The 17,617-nt window shown below is 33.7% G+C and overlaps 1 protein-coding gene across 3 annotated transcripts in view; it reads left to right on the top strand.

The window, feature by feature from the left end:
* LOC140431420 (ATP-binding cassette subfamily C member 4-like) overlaps positions 1-17,617 on the top strand; it is a 116,163-nt gene that overhangs the window by 53,144 nt on the left and 45,402 nt on the right. For all 3 annotated transcript variants that reach the window (XM_072519346.1, XM_072519345.1, XM_072519347.1), the window contains 2 exons: positions 1,886-2,106; positions 12,032-12,347. In XM_072519346.1, coding sequence (XP_072375447.1) covers positions 1,886-2,106; positions 12,032-12,347 — 537 coding nt within the window. The remainder of the gene's footprint in view (positions 1-1,885; positions 2,107-12,031; positions 12,348-17,617) is intronic.

Raw genomic sequence — 17,617 nt, 5'->3', positions numbered from 1 at the left:
TTTTTTCTTATGTATTGTCGCGATAAACCGATGTCCTCCACTTCTCCGGTATACTCTCTCCGTTAATACATTTTTGGTAAAGGCTGGCCTGCTGCTTATATAATTTGCTTGTACTGTACTTGTCACTCGTGCTACTTATATGTCGTCAATCCTAATTGGGGAAGCTATCGTATGTAATTGTACCTCTGATTGTATTTGAGGTGTTTGCAAATATTCTGCCCTTTCTTCTGCCAGTAGATTTGCAAAGTATTCGTCCCATTTATCTAGGTTGATCGGTGAGATGATGTCTTAAAAAAAAAGAGGTTTAATCTTTGTATGTATATTTAAATATACATACATACAAAAATTAAACCTCTTTTTGTGATACATGGTATACAGCTAGCTGCAGGAATTTATTTTTCTTGTGGATTATGATGTCTTTAGTCTTATCTTGTCAAAGAGATCGAAGTATTTTCCAGCATTCGGCGCTTCTGCTACCACCCAAGTAAGTGTTTATTCTGGAGCTGTTTTTTTCCTGAAAAGCTTTCGTTTTTTTTTTCTTAGTTATCGCACCTCGTACGCTTCTTTGGGCTGTTCGATATTTGTTTTTACTTTGATCAGTATTTATATTTAAGTGTTCGTAGTATTTAACTCGTCTAATCTTTATTTTTTCTTCGATTTCTTCTTCCCACCGATATGGCTTTCTTCGTTAGGTTTTTTCATATTTACTCAGGGCTTCTTCTGCTGCATTTTTAAGACATTGTTTTATGTAATTGTAATGGTGCTTAACATTATCAAAGTTTTCTTGTAAGAGCTTTTCATCGAGTCGCTTTTTGAGCAGTGCCTTTGTGCTTTCATGGTTGAGGCTATCCAAGTTGTATTTGGTTTCTATTGTTTTTTGCTCTTGTTCCTCATCGTGTTCTTTTTTCTTGGCTAGTGGTATGGGCAATATTTTAGCCTTTACTAGGTAGTGGTTGCTTCCACATGTGCTTCCTCTAAACGCTCTTACGTCTTGTATATTAAGTTGCGTATTTTGTCGGGCGATCACATAGTCTATAATGGATTTCAAATTTCTTGATTGTTGGACTCAAGTGAATTTACGTTTTTCTCGGTGCTGAAAAAAGCCGTTAAGTATTCTCAGATTGTTTTGTTCATATATGTTGATAAGCCTATCTCCATTGTCATTTCTAGTATTTTCTCCAAAATGACCAACTATTTTATCTTTAACTTTTTTGCCCGTTCTCGCATTTAGGTCTCCTAATAGGGGTATTTCTCTTGATATTCCTATTTTTGTTATTTCGGAAGATAGTTGCTTAAAGAACTCTTCTTTATCTTTTAATAAAGCGTCCTCGTTTACTGCATAGATGCCAAGAATGGTGACTACCATGCAGGGTCAGGTTAAGTTTGATGAAGCGCTGATTCACCTGCTTCCTACTATATAAGATAATCATAAGGCCTATCTGGAGTTAGGGAATACAATTCTGGGGTTCAGCTTCTAAGTCCAACATCGAAACATTAGAAAGATTCCAGGCTAAAGTGTTACGCATAATTACCAACACTCCATGGAACATTCCAAACTGTAATATTGTGAAAGATTTTAAAATGATGACGGTTAAAGCTGAAATTAGTATTACCCTACGCTTACGCAGACACTTAAACGTCTTAGCAGCGGAATTAATAACCGATCCAATTGCCAGACGCAGGCTGAAACGCTTCGTTTCTAATGATATACCTAACAGATACCATTAGAGTGAAGTGAGGTGTAGTGAATACTAATCCCCTAGTTAATATAACAGTTTTAGTTTAATAAGATTATTTAGAATAAAAAGGAATATACCAGTGGATGGTTATAAAAAATATTCTTTATCTTTATAAATCTTTTAATTAAATTATAATTATTTTGTAGGACATCAACTTGCGCATTAAGCCTACTAGTTTAAATTGTATTTTTGGACTGCCTGGATCAGCGAAAACGTCTTTTTTACAAATGCTACTAAAGGAGTTAACACCGTATTCTGGAAGAGTTGATGTAGTGGGAACTATATCCTACGCGAGTCAAAAACCGTGGCTTTTTCCTTCTACTGTTAAAAGTAATATTCTTTTTGGACAACCATACAATAGACATAAGTAAGTGTCTATAATAAATATTTACATCATCATGATATATCATAACGCATGTCCCTAAAGTTTTCGGAAAAAAATAAATATGTACCTATTTTCTACGTGTAAATTAAGTTTATTTTATTAACTAAATACACGAAATTAAGTCTACATATTTAAGGTTTATAATGTATCTTTATAGAACAGAAAGAGGTCCGTGATCTTCGATGGCACGTAAATTTGGTCTTGCATGTGCAATAAGCCTTTGGACTGTTTTTAAGTCGATCTCACGAAATTTTTGCAAAATTCTTTGCCTTAGCTGATCTTTATTTTGAGCTTCCCAGCCATTATTATACACTATTCTACTCAAAACAGCCCAAATCTCTTCTATACACCTAGCCTGAGGCACATTTGGAGGATTGTCGCGCTTAAGAACAAAATTTATATTTTGGGCAGCTAACCAATCTGTCGTTCTCCTGGCGTAATGGCATGACGCTAGGTCGGGCCAAAATATGATTTTATTATTGGGGTGATGAGTATTTATAAATTGAACAAGCTTTGTAAGACACGTGTTCTGATATGGTACACTATACCAAAATTTTATTGGTAAATTTCACTTTTCCCTTAAACCTAACTTCGTCCGGTGCATCTTGTATATTGCGTGTATAAAACTCGTCGTTGCCTTTCATTTCGGAATTGGATAAAGTAAAATACTTTTCATCATCAATAATGAGAATTTTACCAGGAAAATGAATACGTCTCAATACACGGCAATATCTAGGAATATTTTCTAACTGGGCTGGTGAGTACTTAGGAGCTTTTTTTCTTTTATATCGTTTTAAATTATTTCTAGAAATTGTGCTACTTACAGTCATTCGTGAAACATTATATCATTAAACAATGATTATATCTATGGCCAAAATTTCGCAGACTTTCCTAATTGGTTCTCCATACTCTGAATTAATTTCTGTTTCCGAGTAGGAGTTAAAACTCTTGGTCTTCCACTTTTAGGCAAATTAAGGCATGGTATACCATTTTCGCATTCTTTAATTGTCTGGTAAATCATTGACACAGAAATATTTTGAGCACTAAAAATTTTTACAATATCGGCTTTTGGTACATGTTCAACTAAACAATAAATACTTTGACGAATATTAAGTTTGTACGACCGTATATATCTTAACGAACCGTATTTGTCAAAACTGTCATTGTTTATATCGTTTAAGTTGTTCACTAACTTTGGTCTCCAGTGGCAACTTCATTCAATGCTTCCTACCAATAATACTTTTAAATCAAAAATTTTCCGAAAACTTTAGGGACATACTTTATGAGAAGATTAAAAGTAAAAAATTTAAGTTCACTTTTTTAAAAATATAAGCTAATTATAAGTACAGATTCGCATAATTAAATGGTAAATTAAATGGTATTGTAAGTTGGTGGTAAAACGATTTAAGTATATTTCGCTCTATACAGGGGGGTCCTTAAGTAATTGTACAAAAAGAAACAGTTGATTCTACACTTTAAAATATTACGATTTAAGTCAAATTGCTTTAATAAAATGTTGATATTAAGAAAGATACAGGGTGTTAAAGTGCAAATTTAAAATTTTATTTTTCGTTATAACTTTCATGTTTGTAAACCTTTGCGTATAAAAATTTACAACTAGGTACTTTTAAATATGAGAAATTATAATTTGATGCAAACTTTAATTTACCTGATAGAGGGCGCCACATATGCTACATATGTTGTATAAATTTGCGCTTAACTTTTTTGCTCTTTAAGTTATCTGCATTTGGGACAAAAAATATTTAAGATAAATTATTTTAACACAAAAGAGATATACTTGTTAATAATTTCAAAACTCAACATTTTTAGAGATAATCGCATTTTACAAATCAGCTGCACAATTCTGATTTATGGCAATTACTCCAGGCAACGAAGAAAAAATAGACAAAAACATTAATACCTCTACCTTTCGGTATAAAATACCTTTCTTCTTCTTCTTCAGTGCCTTATCCGGTCCGGATGTTGGCGATCATCAAGGCTATCATGGTTTTGTTGACTGCTCTGCGAAACAGCTCCGCTGAGGTCATCCCAAACCATTGTCGGAGATTTTTCAACCACGAGATACGACGGCGTCCCGGTCCTCTTCTGCCAAATACTTTACCCTGCATAACAAGTTGAAGAATTCGATATTTTTCTTCGTTCCGCATCACGTGGCCGAGGTACTCAAGCTTGCGTTGTTTAATTAAATTAAGCACTTCTTTTTCTTTTGTCATGCGCTGTAGGACCTCAACGTTGGTGACATGGTCCACATAAGATATTTTTAGTATCCTTCTGTATATCCACATCTCGAAAATACCTTTAACTAAAGTTAATAGTTAACGAAATATTAAATAAATTAAATATATTAGCAGGATAATTAATAATAGGATTTGACAAAATAATAGAATTATAGGATTTTACATCAAACATTTTACGTTTTATGTTAAATTAATATCATAATCAAATCATTTTGTTTACAAACCAAATTAAGAAATCGTTAAACTAAATAATATAACTTTTTGTCAAAGTAAGTGTTCGATATGTCCACCAGTTTCTTTAATTCATTTGTCAATATATTCCACAGAAGATCGTCTCATATTAAATAATATCATTGGTTCCAAAGAAACTGCTGCAGTATTTATTACTTCCCATAGTTGGTTGCGAATGTTTATAGTTTTCTTATAGACACGTTGTTTTAATGCGCCTCATACAACAAAATCAAGCGGATTCAATTCTGGGCTACGTGGTGACTATAATGTATAATGGATGAATATATTCTTTTGGGTACATATCCAAATCTTATGGTATACTATGGAACTACATCTTATATGTAGCAGAGGATAAATAATGAATTAAATTATGATGTATCTCGTTCATTGGTAACTTATATACACACGGAATAACCTACCGATGACATTACTTATTTATATGATTTATATGGCCAACGATGATGTTTTTGTAAAAATGCTGAGTCTTTTAGGTTAGATTTGTAGCAAAAGTATTATGAAACAAGACACATATGTACCATTTAATACTTGTGCTTTAGTTTTAATTTGTCCTAAAAAAATGAGTAAACAATTTACGTTATGAATACTAAGTATTTTTTTCGGATTTTTTATGAATTAAATAATTATATTAATATCTCACCACATTGCCAAGGAATATAACTACTACGACCAATCCAACGTTCAGAAAAGTTATATTTAAGTATGTTCTAACTGCATTCCCTCTAGAATGTGGTGATGTACCATCTTGCATAAATCACATATTTTGGGGTTTTAGCATTTTACAATAGAGAAAAATTAATACAACGCCATTATAGAAACTTAAGAAGCGATAGAAAATGGAAATTGTAAACATGATGACGGCCAACGTCTGAATACGGACACGGCACCTAAAGAAGTTGAAGAATCTTTTCTCCAATAAGACATTTAGCACCCATACCAAAGCATTTTATGATGTTACATTATCATCTTTAAGTTGTTTTAATAAGAATCAACTATGAATTATGCTTATCTACAGGTATTCAGTGCTTTACCGCACAAATATCAAACTAAGAATTATTATGCAGCTGACTTATAAAATGCGATTATCTCGAAAACGGTTGAATTTTCAGGTTACTAACAAGTATGGTTTTTCTTTGTAAAAATAATGTATCTTTAATATTTTTTAACACAAATAGAGCTAACTTAAAGAGCAAAAAAGTTAGGTGAAAATGTATGCCACATATGTGGCATATGTGGCGCCCTCTATTAGTTACATTAAAGTATGTATAAAACTATAATTTATCCTACTCAAAAGCATCCAACTGTAAATTTTTGTCCAAAAATATTTACAAACGTAAAAGTTATAGCGAAAAATAAAATTTTAAATTTGCACTTTAACACCCTGTATCTTTCTTAATATCAACATTTTATTAAAGCAAGTTGGCTTAAATCGTAATATTTTAAAGTGCCGAATCTACGGTTTCTGTTTGTACAATTACTTAAGGACCACCCTGTATAGCTATTACCACAATATTTAACATGAAAAAAAAATGCAGTTTGCATTAGTAGTAAACGAGTTTAGGTGCACTTGAATAATTTATTGCACTATACTGTATTTTAAGAATTGGCTACTGTTTTGCATTATCGCTAGACACTCTACAGCCAATGGTCCATTCTACACTACAGAATCAGAAGTACAAAAGTTAATTGCTCTAGTATAGAAAATATGAAACAAGTAATTTCTAAATTAAATTAAAAAAATCCTTTTATAATCTTTTTTATAATACAGTATTAATAAAAGTTTACTTACAGTAAATTCTTTTGATATACTTTATGTGCATTGCACATTTTACGCGAAAATGTTTGTTTACCTAGTAGTTTTACCTCTTTTGTTCAACATTACAGACAGTTCCTTGTTAACACGGTTATGAAAAGATTTAGATTTTTTAAATACATTTTTATTTTATATTTATCAATCAAATATTATTTGTTACAACCAGATTAGTTTTTTATTTAGTTTATTAGTTGTTTAGTTTCGTTGCTTAGAATTGTTTTCCTTAGTTATTGTTTTCTTTGCGATCTACAGTCCGCTTTCGAGAAGCTTTTTATTTATGTTTTTGTTAACGTGGTCAATTCGGTCTTGGTTAGTAAAGGATTTGATTCGGACTTACTTGCTAAGACCTTTCGGAATTCCTCTCAATTTGTTCTTACTTTAAAGGCATCTATCCGCGTTGTTTTTTAAAGATCCTTTTTTTATATTCTTTCATGTTAATAATTATTCAACAATGGGGTACTGCTAGCGTCTCCAATAAAAACATCTTACAGATATTCCAAAACAAGGTGCTGTGTGCCATAGTCAATGCGCCATACTATATCCAACAAGGTGATTCAACACGACATCCCCCTAGAATCCGTGAAAGAAGCCATACAACGTTTTAGTGCTAAATACTGTAAACGAGTGCTAGTGCATCCTAATGCGTTTGCTCGACAAATAAATGTGCGTAACGTCGTTGAAGTGCGTAGACTAAAACGGCAATTGCCGTCCGACTTGTCCAACTGAACATAAGTGTATTCAAATTAATAAAATTTTAATTTTAGAATTGTTAAGAGGTTACTCACTAGAGTAACTCTCTACATGTCTGCATTTTATACCATACCAAATGCTTAATGCTCAATGGGCAGATTGTTGTACTCAATGGAGTTAATAATAAAAAAAATGTTAATAATTGTTTTCGCTCTAATTACACAATGGTCACTACCAGTTGTTACTGATAGTTCCGTTAGGTACGATCCGTGTCTACTTTCTGTTGGGTTTCTTTTTGTAAAAAGTGTTCATAGTATACCATGTTTTCTTGTTTTAGGAATTCTATAAGTTTCTCTTATCTTGTGTTTCTTGTGCAGAATCCGAAATTTTCAATCTTGTGTTCAGAGTCTTTAATCTTTCTTACAAATTGTGGCGTTAAAATTATCCATTATTATTATTTTAGATTATTTGTTGTTGTCTATAGCTTTTTCAAGATCTTTGTCAAAAGAATTTATTTCGTCATCAGTTGCTTTTTTAGTTGGAGCATGATCCTGCATTATCTTTATTCTGGTTTGTAAATTAAGTATTAAGATCATGTATGTAACCCTGTCCGAGATGCTATGAATTATTTGAATTTGTGTTTTTCTCTTTTTGTTGATTAAGAAACCTACTCCACCATATGTATAGTCTCCCTTGCCTTTGTAATCCCTCTTCTAGTGAGCAGAATTTTTCATATTTTGCCATGGAACGTATCTTTTATGTTGCTATATGAGTTCTTTGGTGTTTACCTTCTTGTTCAATGTCGACTTTCCCCACCCGCCCCAGAATCCTTGGTGCAGATTTTTGTTTCGGTGTGGATTGTGGAATAAAATTCCTGTCCATCTAAGGTACCTTCCGTGTCTCTGTTAAAATCGCCATTTTTGTTTTTTAGAGATTTTGGCCATATCCCACCACGTTCACCAGACGAGTTAGCGGTTAAAAAGAATATGTAATGTCGACCGTTGCAACAGAGGTTAAAAGGCCTACTTATTTCAGACAACATCTCTGGGAAAGGCAAGTCGGCACCATTCACTCTTAATGGAATTCTTCTTCTTCTTCTTGTGCCACTCCTATCGGAGATTGGAAATCATCACGGCTATCCTGACCTTGTTTACAACTGACCTAAAGAGTTTATTAGTGGTACAGCCAAACAACTCTCTCAAATTACGCAACCATGATATTCTTCTGCGGTCTGGATTCCGTTTTCCTTCTATTTTTCCTTGCATTATATTTTGAAGTAATGCGTATTTATGTCCTCTCATCAGGTGACCCAAATATTCGAGTTTTCTTCGTTTGATCGTTAACAAAATTTCTGGGTCTTTTCCTATCCTTCGCATTACTTCATTAATGGAATTACATTACATTAATGAAATTACATTTCCTTAATTCTAGATATTACAGTTATTTCGCTGCTAGTCAGTAGTCAGAGCTTCGTTTTTCATAACAGGGTTTACCCATGGTACGGGTTTACCAACCTGAAGATGAGATTGACTTTTGAGTAGAAGAGGCTATTTGAGACGCTTTACTACCCATTAAACCACCTGGTATAACCTACATATAAACTAGGTACATATTACATAACTATAAAATTAAAATAAGCCCGAAAAGCAAAGTCGATATTATTATTGATGTGTGTGTATAAATAGGTCCAACCTTAATCGTTACATAACAAGCATGTTGTTTAAATAATTAACAAACGTATTGTGTTGCAACGACGTGTTAAGTTTGTCAACGAGTAAATTAAAAAAGGTCTCTGGTCTCACCTGCCGAAAGATAACTAAATCATTCTATAATATATAGGACCAACATCACAGTGAGACGGCAGTTTCTGTTTATTAAAAAAAACGACTAGTTTTTGTTCGAATAGGCTGGGAACATATAAAAAATAAATCTTAAAAGTTTGTTGTTTGCATCATGACTACAAAAGATTTTTACTAAAGTACAAAATTATATAAAATAATGAAGATTCTAAAAAGGATTCCATTCGTCATACATTGCAGTGACGCAGTACTTTCTGGGTGGCATATTTTCAGACAGAAAAACTTGCTTTTAGTTACAAGTATACTTTAAATGGAATCAGAGAGCAAATCTCAGAGTTGAGGGTGAACACACTGACTATGTGAAAATCATGCGTGGAGTGAGGCAAGGCTGTATTTTATCTCCTCTAATCTTCAATCTGTACTCTAAAAGAATATTTATCGAAGCTTTGCACGAAACTGAAAAAGGCATTCTACTAAATGGTTGCCGGCTAAACAACATCAGATATGCAGATGACACCATAGTATTTGCGGACAACTTAGAAGACCTACAAGTTCTTATGAACAAAATCACGTATTACAGTCAACAATATATACTCCATATAAACGTTAAGAAGACAAAGCTTATGATAATTAACAAGAAAAGAATAACAGAAGGTCAACTCTACGTCAACCAATCCCCTGTAGAAAGAGTGACGCACTACAACTACCTCCGCACCATAATAAATGAAGAATGGACCAACAGCCAGGAGATTAGAGCACGCATCGGAAAAGCTAGATCCACCTTCAATCGGATGGGGGCCTTCTTCAAGAGTCACAACCTCTCTCTTGATACAAAAGTAAGAATGCTGCGATGCTACGTGTTCTCTGTCCTTTTTTATGGTGTTGAATCGTGGACCTTGAACGAAGATATGTGCAGAAAACTGGAAGCATTTGAGATGTGGCTATATCGGAGAATGCTTAAAATCCCGTGGACTGACCGAGTCACAAATGAGGAGGTCCTCAGAAGAATGAATAAGAATCGAGAAGTACTGACCACCATAAAATCTCGAAAGTTACAGTTCTTCGGACATATAATGCGAAATGAATCCAGATATACTCTTTTTCAAGCCATCCTGCAAGGAAAAATATTTGGAAAACGAGTACAGGAAGAAGAAGAACATCTTGGTTAAAGAACCTCAGAATCTGGTTCAATACAACATCTGTGCAGCTTTTCCGCACTGCTGCAGATAAGATAAAGATTGCCATGATGATCGCCAACATTCGTAACGGATAGGCACATCAAGAAGAAGAAGAATACTTTAAATCAGGATTTTGATTTTTTAATCTCCATCTTCTTAACTCACGTTAATGACACTACATTACCAATTAGAAATGCCAAATATAAAAATATGCTTAATCTTCTGAACTATGTTTCCTTACATCACGACTCATAAATAACAATTATTGCTGTTGCTGCAAAACCTGTACCAGCTGCAGGCAGAGACGACGCGATAAGAATGAAGCTCAAGAAGATACATGGGGATGGGAGGATACCAGATCCAACACATTGATTTGTGTCGGATTACATAATATGATACTTTACTTACTTATTTACTTACACTGTGGCATTACAAACCTTCGTGGGTTTTAGCCGACTTGACAGCATGCCTCCATTCATTTGTCTTAAGTAATCTCCATTTAATTCTCCACACCCATAACTTTAAGGTCTCCTGCTATATTATCTCTTCACCGGAGTCGAGGTAGACTTGGTCTTCTTCCAGTTGTGACTTCTTCCCATATCAGCCTTACTATTTATTAGTCATGATACTTTACCTTATAATATTACAAGTAAATGCTAATGTTTACAAAATAAAGTTTAGTTCAATAGTTTAAAAATTATATTATCTTCACTTATACCATTTTACTAGTAACATTTCTTAAGGTACCGGCGCAAGAAAATTTTTTTAATTATAAAAAATGATGGATATATTATGCCTAAAAATATACCCTAATATTCATATTTTATAGAAATTGTAGACTAGACATTGTATCTACTTTTAAACTAGTTATATCAGAACTATAAAAACTGCACTTAAATATAAATAAATAGTGTTGCTTCTGACACTCTCATACATTAAAGTTCTCAGTATAGCAAGAGCACCTTATAGATGTGTTTCAATTGTCAATGAAAATTATGAACAAGCTGCTAAATCATGTCTGATTTTTAGGCCTAATCAGATCTAATTTTTACATTTGATTCTGCTTTTTTATCTTTTTTGTTTTATTAAATTTTTATTTTTTAATATCTTCCTTTTTTATTGTCCTTTCTCATGTGTCTATTGGTCTCCCTTTTCTAGTTTTTTCTAGAGTTAGAATAGCTCTAGATTGCTAAACACCTAACTTTCTTGCTTTTGGTACTACTGCTTCTATTTATATTTTTGTTTGTTAGTAGTTTTGTTTTTTACACTTTATTTTTACCCCGTTTGTTTTGCTATGTTATTCAATCTAGAAAATTATGGTCATCAATAAACTCTAAATCCTATAGCTTATCGAACTCATAACTGTATGACTGTCTACGACTATTCTATGACTAGTCCGTGTTTGGAAATAGTGTCAGTCACAACACACCTTGCTGTCTTACCGCATTTTAAATATTTATTTGTTATGCTAGTTCGTGCGCATGTGTTACTTTTGCTGTGTACTCGTCGTACAGTAATCCACATTATTAGAATTATTAGTTAGTGGTATGGATCTTATCTACTTCTAGCAGTTCTTAGAAGTACAAGAATATTCAACAAGTGGATCTTTTGTGACTAGAGCGATTTAGTTTTATGTTTCCTCACACCCATGTACGATGCTGTTTAGTATCAGGTTTAAATTGTAAATCTTTTATTTACACAGACTTAAGATTATCACAGACAAAATGTCTGTGATGATCTTGATATAATGCTTTATTAAAATCCATAAAATCTTTAAATATGCAGTAAGATGGTCGAGTTTTAGGTACTGAGCCTGTGTTAGCTTAAAAGTGATTTTCTGGTCTGTTTATTAACATATAATTAATAGAATCACGTTAAAAAATGTTGTAAAATCTTAAAACTGTTCTTTTTTACTTACAGATATCGCGAAATTGTAAGAATATGCGCGTTGGATGTTGATTTTCAGAAATTACCATATGGAGACCGAGCTTTGTTCATGGACAAAAGGGTTTTTGGAAATAATGTTCTCAAAGAAAAAATAAGTCTAGCAAGAACAATTTATAAAGATGCTGATATTTATATCATCGATGACTGTTTTGGATCCATAGACTCACAGACAGAGAAATTTATATTCAAGGAATGCTTTTTAAAATATTTAAAAAACAAAACGAGAGTATTTGTTTCCTCCAAATTATATTATGCTAAAGAAGCAAATACTATTGTGGTTTTCGAAAATGTACGTACAGTTAATTGATCTTTATTAGATTTATAAGAAATGTGATTTTTAATTTGTATTTGTTTATAATTGTTTGTTTATAATTTATAATTGGGCTTTAGGACATTTACAGTGGCGCACCCAGATTAAGTATGAGGAGGGGGTTTTGAAATTTTTTTAAGCTACCTCCATTTTGTGTCCCTAAAATTTGGGTTTTAGTTTAGTTTAAAGTACTAAAGATAGCAGTGCCAAAGATTCAGGTATCTATTATCCTGCCTACCAACTAAAACCACCCTGTCTTACTTGTGCGCAGTTGACTGTCGCACGTACCGTACTCCGAAAGTGGGGTGGCCGCTGTAAGGTTAACGACATTTTTGGAACACTACCTTCTCTTATCTAGATCTTATCTATTGTTCTAAAGCTATTTTCTTGTGGCATTTTAAAGTAATTACTATTTTAATGGGAGTAAGCCAAGATTGAAGATTAAAATAAGATTATTGACGTTTGACATTAATCCAACTTGTAAATACAATACATTTTGGAGACGGCTATCGCCGTATTCCCTTTTTCCCTCCCGGTCTAAGGCACGCTCCTCCTCCAAACCTCTCGATTCCATCGCTCTTCTAATTCCTTCATTCCATGAGCGTCGAGGTCTACCTCTTTTTCTTTCTTCAGAGAACTTCCATTTGTGAAGTTTTTGAGGCCAGCGTTCGTCAGGCATTCTCATTAGGTCTCCAAACCATTTTGTACCTCTTCTTTATATTCTGTCAATGACCGTTTCTGTAGCATTCATGTTATTTCTTATACATTCAAATATAAGGTTGAATGCTTGAATAAATATAAGGTTGAATGCTCGAATAAATCTGATCAAAGTTCTTATACATTCGTTGGTCTTGCTTTCCTGCCTTGATGTTCTAGCACTTCTTCTCAAATAATCCATTTCAACTGCCAACAATCTTCTCTTCAGGTCTGCATTAATTGTTTATACTTCAGAGCCTAACAAAGAACTGATTCAACCATGGTTTGCCCTATTCTTTTTTTGCTCCTTTTGCAAATGTTGCGATCCCACCATAAGGAGTTCAGACATCCTATAATTTGACGTCCCTGATTAATTCGGTGTTTAATTTCAGTTTCTCTCAAGCCGTTCTTAGCAATGAGTGCACCTAAATATTTAAATTTTTCCACTTGTTTGATTTCCAGGTCCTCGTCTATCAACACTTCAAACCTTGCATCTGAATTGATAACTAAATATCCTGTTTTCTTCATGCTGACTTGTAACCCCCATTTAACATATTTTCTGTATAGATACTTTATCATAAATTCTAGATCATAAGAATCTTAAGCTAGGACGACTTGGTCATCCGCAAAGTTCAGGGAGAACAGTACGTCATTTCCTATGGGAATTCCCATTCCCTGGCAGTGGTTTTTTCAATTTTGGAGGGCTGTCTCAATATATAAATTAAACAGTAAGGGTGACATACTGCATCCCTGTTTTAGTCTTTTAGATACTTTTATTGGCTCTGATAGTATATTTTCGATTTTTAGGTAAGTAGTGTTATCCCTATATACTTCTGTGATTATTCCTAAAAGGTATGGACTAATGTCGAGTTGTTGTAAAGCTTGCCACACTTTAAGTCTTGGAACTGTATCATATGCCTTTTCTAGGCCGATGAAGGCTAGATGTACTTCGGAAGGAACCGCTATTCTCTTTTCTATTATTTGTATAGTATAAACAAGTTATCAGTGCAAGATCAAAGATCAAACATTCAAACGTCAATAAACTGATTTTAACCTTCAATTTCGTCTTACTCCGTACTTCCCGTCATCTTCACGATCATCTCTCTTACAGTCACAGGGTTCATACCTATTTCTTTATACATTCTGTTTCTCTCCACTGTACATCTATTACACTCCAGCATTGTGTGAGTAAAAATGTCAGAATATTCGCAGTATAGGCATATACATGTATCTGTCTTTCTGAACCTATGAAGATACGCCCTAAAACAGACAATCTACCCAGTCCCTTAGGCTCGGGATCAGCATCTTGGTCCACTGAACAACATCTTCCTGGTTGTTCCACTCTTCTTGCCATCTTTCCATTGATCTTTCCCTTTCTTCTTTTTTTATAGCTGTTGTCAAATGCTCTCTTCTCTCATAGATATGTCTCTTTTCTACTGCTAACATATGCAGAGGAACACAACCCGTGATAGTCCACAAGGCCGCCACAGATACAGTCCTGTAGGCGCATGCTACTCGTAACAGACTCGTTCTGTCTACTTTTGTCATAAGCCTAATATATTAGGTATCTATATCTAAATATAATAAAAAATATTATTAATTATTGTATATTAATTATTGTGTATTTATAAAATAATTAGTGTGTTATACATATTTAAAGTGGTAATTTAATTATTCAATTAGCGTTTTGGATTTTTTGTATTGTGTGTGAAAGACAAGTTACATTTTCCTACTATTCTTTATATATTTTTTACTTTATATGCCCTAGGGGGGGTTTAATCCCCAAAATCCCCTCTAGGTTCCCCACAGGGATATCATATATTTTTTAATATGGTTCATTATTATATTTCTTGCTGTTCAATAGTTTCAAATAATTTTGTTCTCTGTTTCACATTTCCAACAAAATCTCACTGATCATTGTTTGTTTAATTGTCGATGATTACGTAGTATAAAAAGACCAAATTAAATTACACACATTTGATATAGAATGTAGATTATCAGAAATTATTATAAATCAGTGGAATAACTTACTATTCACACAAAAATATACTAAAAGATATGCAACCAAGAATTCAGTTGGATTCATTAATAACTGCCTACCTACACGAAGTTTCAATAGTAAACGCAACATTAGGGAAGAGTGGCCCAAAATGATCCTCGGAAGACAAAAAATCTAAATAATGCTTAAAAAAAATTCGGAAAATTATTTTTAGACCCATCAACTACTCTGTTCCCAGTATGGTATATGCAATTAATATTTAAAATGTATGATAAATGTAGATATTTTATAATATTTCAAACATTTGCAAAATGATCATTTTGCTCAACCGGGTGGGGCAAAATGATACCTACCATTTTTTTTTGGAAAAACAGGTATTTGTTATTAGAAATAAAGTAAAATAAATTAGTGAACATCATTTAAAAAAAATATTATATATCTAGTAAGAAAATGCATTTAAACTCTAATACAAAAAAGTAAACTCCTTATAATATGGTGCGTAACCAAATATGGATCTCGATCTATCGTGGGATTTTCATTACAATATTCGCAAGTGTAAAGGTCGCAGTCATTGTTCTCCATTTCAGCACCTTCATCATGGGCTCACTGTTTGCAAATATTATACAGCACACAGCCCTCCCCTGCGGGAGATCTTAGAAAAGCATCAGAACAAGTAAAATACTCTGCATCTTCTTTAACATCTGACTCTTCATCATCTAGGTCCTTCTTTTTGTCTTTTATAACTTTAATTGAACGTGGTTTCTTGTTTTTCCCTTTTTGTTTTCCATTAACTGTAGCTTTATTTTTAATTTAAGAGCTGTTCAATTCTTCCTTTTTTTGTCACTCAACTAAAAGCTGGTATTTGTAAGAGGTGCTTGTAAGAATAACCGTACCCACAGATTTTCGTTTAGTAGTGCGTCGTGCACCACAGGAAGAGAAACCCAGGACGACGCAAAATATCCTGGCTAAGAAATTTGAAATTCGAGAGAGTGGTTCGGTTGCAGCTCATTAGAATTATTCAGAAGCGCGACCAATAAAATTAAGATAGCGATGATGATTTCCAACCTCCGATAGGAGAAGGAACCTAAAGAAGAAGTGCGTCGTGCTAGTGGCGACTTGAGAAATGGACAAATTTATGTCGGAAAAATAGTAAAAGATGTCCAAGGTACAGATGAGGGGCCAGTGTCCAATATACTGAATAATAAGGAATAAAGAAGGCCCGATTTGGGATTTGTCAAGGTCATCGTTGTCTGAACTCGAGCCCTGACCAGAATTTTTCTTACAAGGAGTTTAATGAACTTAAGTTGAAGGAACTGTTATGATGACATTTCCAGTATGTTGCATCTTCTCCCGTTCGTCTTCCTCTATAACTTTAGCAGCTGCGAAATCGACTTCTGATAAAACATCTGGATTCTAAGGTACGATTCCGGCTTTCTTAAAATCATTAATACCATTTATGGGGTTGCAGGCTTTCATGTAGAATTCATTCAAAATTCTCGAAATTTAAAATAGTGTAACAGCTCTTCCTGGGTTATTAGTCAGCCATTTTTCTAGTTCTCGATCATGATGGTGATTAAGGAAATACATAAAGGTAAGATTTAATGGACATAGCCTGTGTGTAGTATGCGGAGGCAAGCATAACATGGTAACAAAACTACTACTTCATCCTCTTTCGGGAAAAAACTAACATCGGTGGAACAGACGAACCTCCCACAGACATACAAATCACTGTGGTAGTAGATACACCTCGTTTGGCAGAAACTGTTCTACCAACTTGTTTCCTACCTCTTTTGGCAATAATTTTACAGTTTTTTGCTGGAACCGTACACACAGAAGTCTCATCTACATTATATATCCTGAATGTGGAGAATTTCGTTATATCCAATATGGTCTTAAGCAAAGTAAAACATTTTTTTACAAATGTTCTGTTAAAAGCACGACTGCGGGCAATGGATGTTGCTTCAGGAGATCTCAGTGAAAGTAGAGGGTGTCTCGTGCGAAAACCCTTTAACCAGTCTTTACCAGCAAGTTTTAATGGGTCTAAAAATCTATGCACAATGGAATTTCTAACTTCGATTTGGTACGCCATAGAGTTTACTTCTTTGGTATTCATACATTCTGCTTTCCATGTTAAGAATGTAGGTTACAACCCAAAATTTCTTGCTGCGTGTTGTATGCAAAGCCATTATGTACACTTTCTATAGCTTGTCGCATTTTATCTTTGTCTGATTTTTGTCTGTCGGTCTTCTGTTTATATTTTTGAACCATTTTGTCGTCCTGAAAAAAAATCAAGTGGATTTAAAACGTCAAAATAAACTCTGGGATCATTTAACCCGACACCATGAGGAATCATTTTACCCGAACGAGTACACTTTTATATCAGCCATGTTTATTACGTAGCGGCCAAGGTTTGGTATTTTGTAACTATCTCAAATTATCGGAAAAATGTTGGACTTACAGCAGCTATATCGCAATTGAAGATTCCTACTTGTTTAAAAGTAACATTACAACAGCTTTAAGGGACTAACCTTACTTATATAAAATCACTGTTTAC

This window comes from Diabrotica undecimpunctata, unplaced genomic scaffold, assembly GCF_040954645.1.
Source record: "Diabrotica undecimpunctata isolate CICGRU unplaced genomic scaffold, icDiaUnde3 ctg00000716.1, whole genome shotgun sequence".
NCBI lineage: Eukaryota > Metazoa > Arthropoda > Insecta > Coleoptera > Chrysomelidae > Diabrotica > Diabrotica undecimpunctata.
The sequence above is the reverse complement of the archived record's forward strand: the minus strand, read 5'-3'. Positions and strand labels throughout refer to the sequence as shown.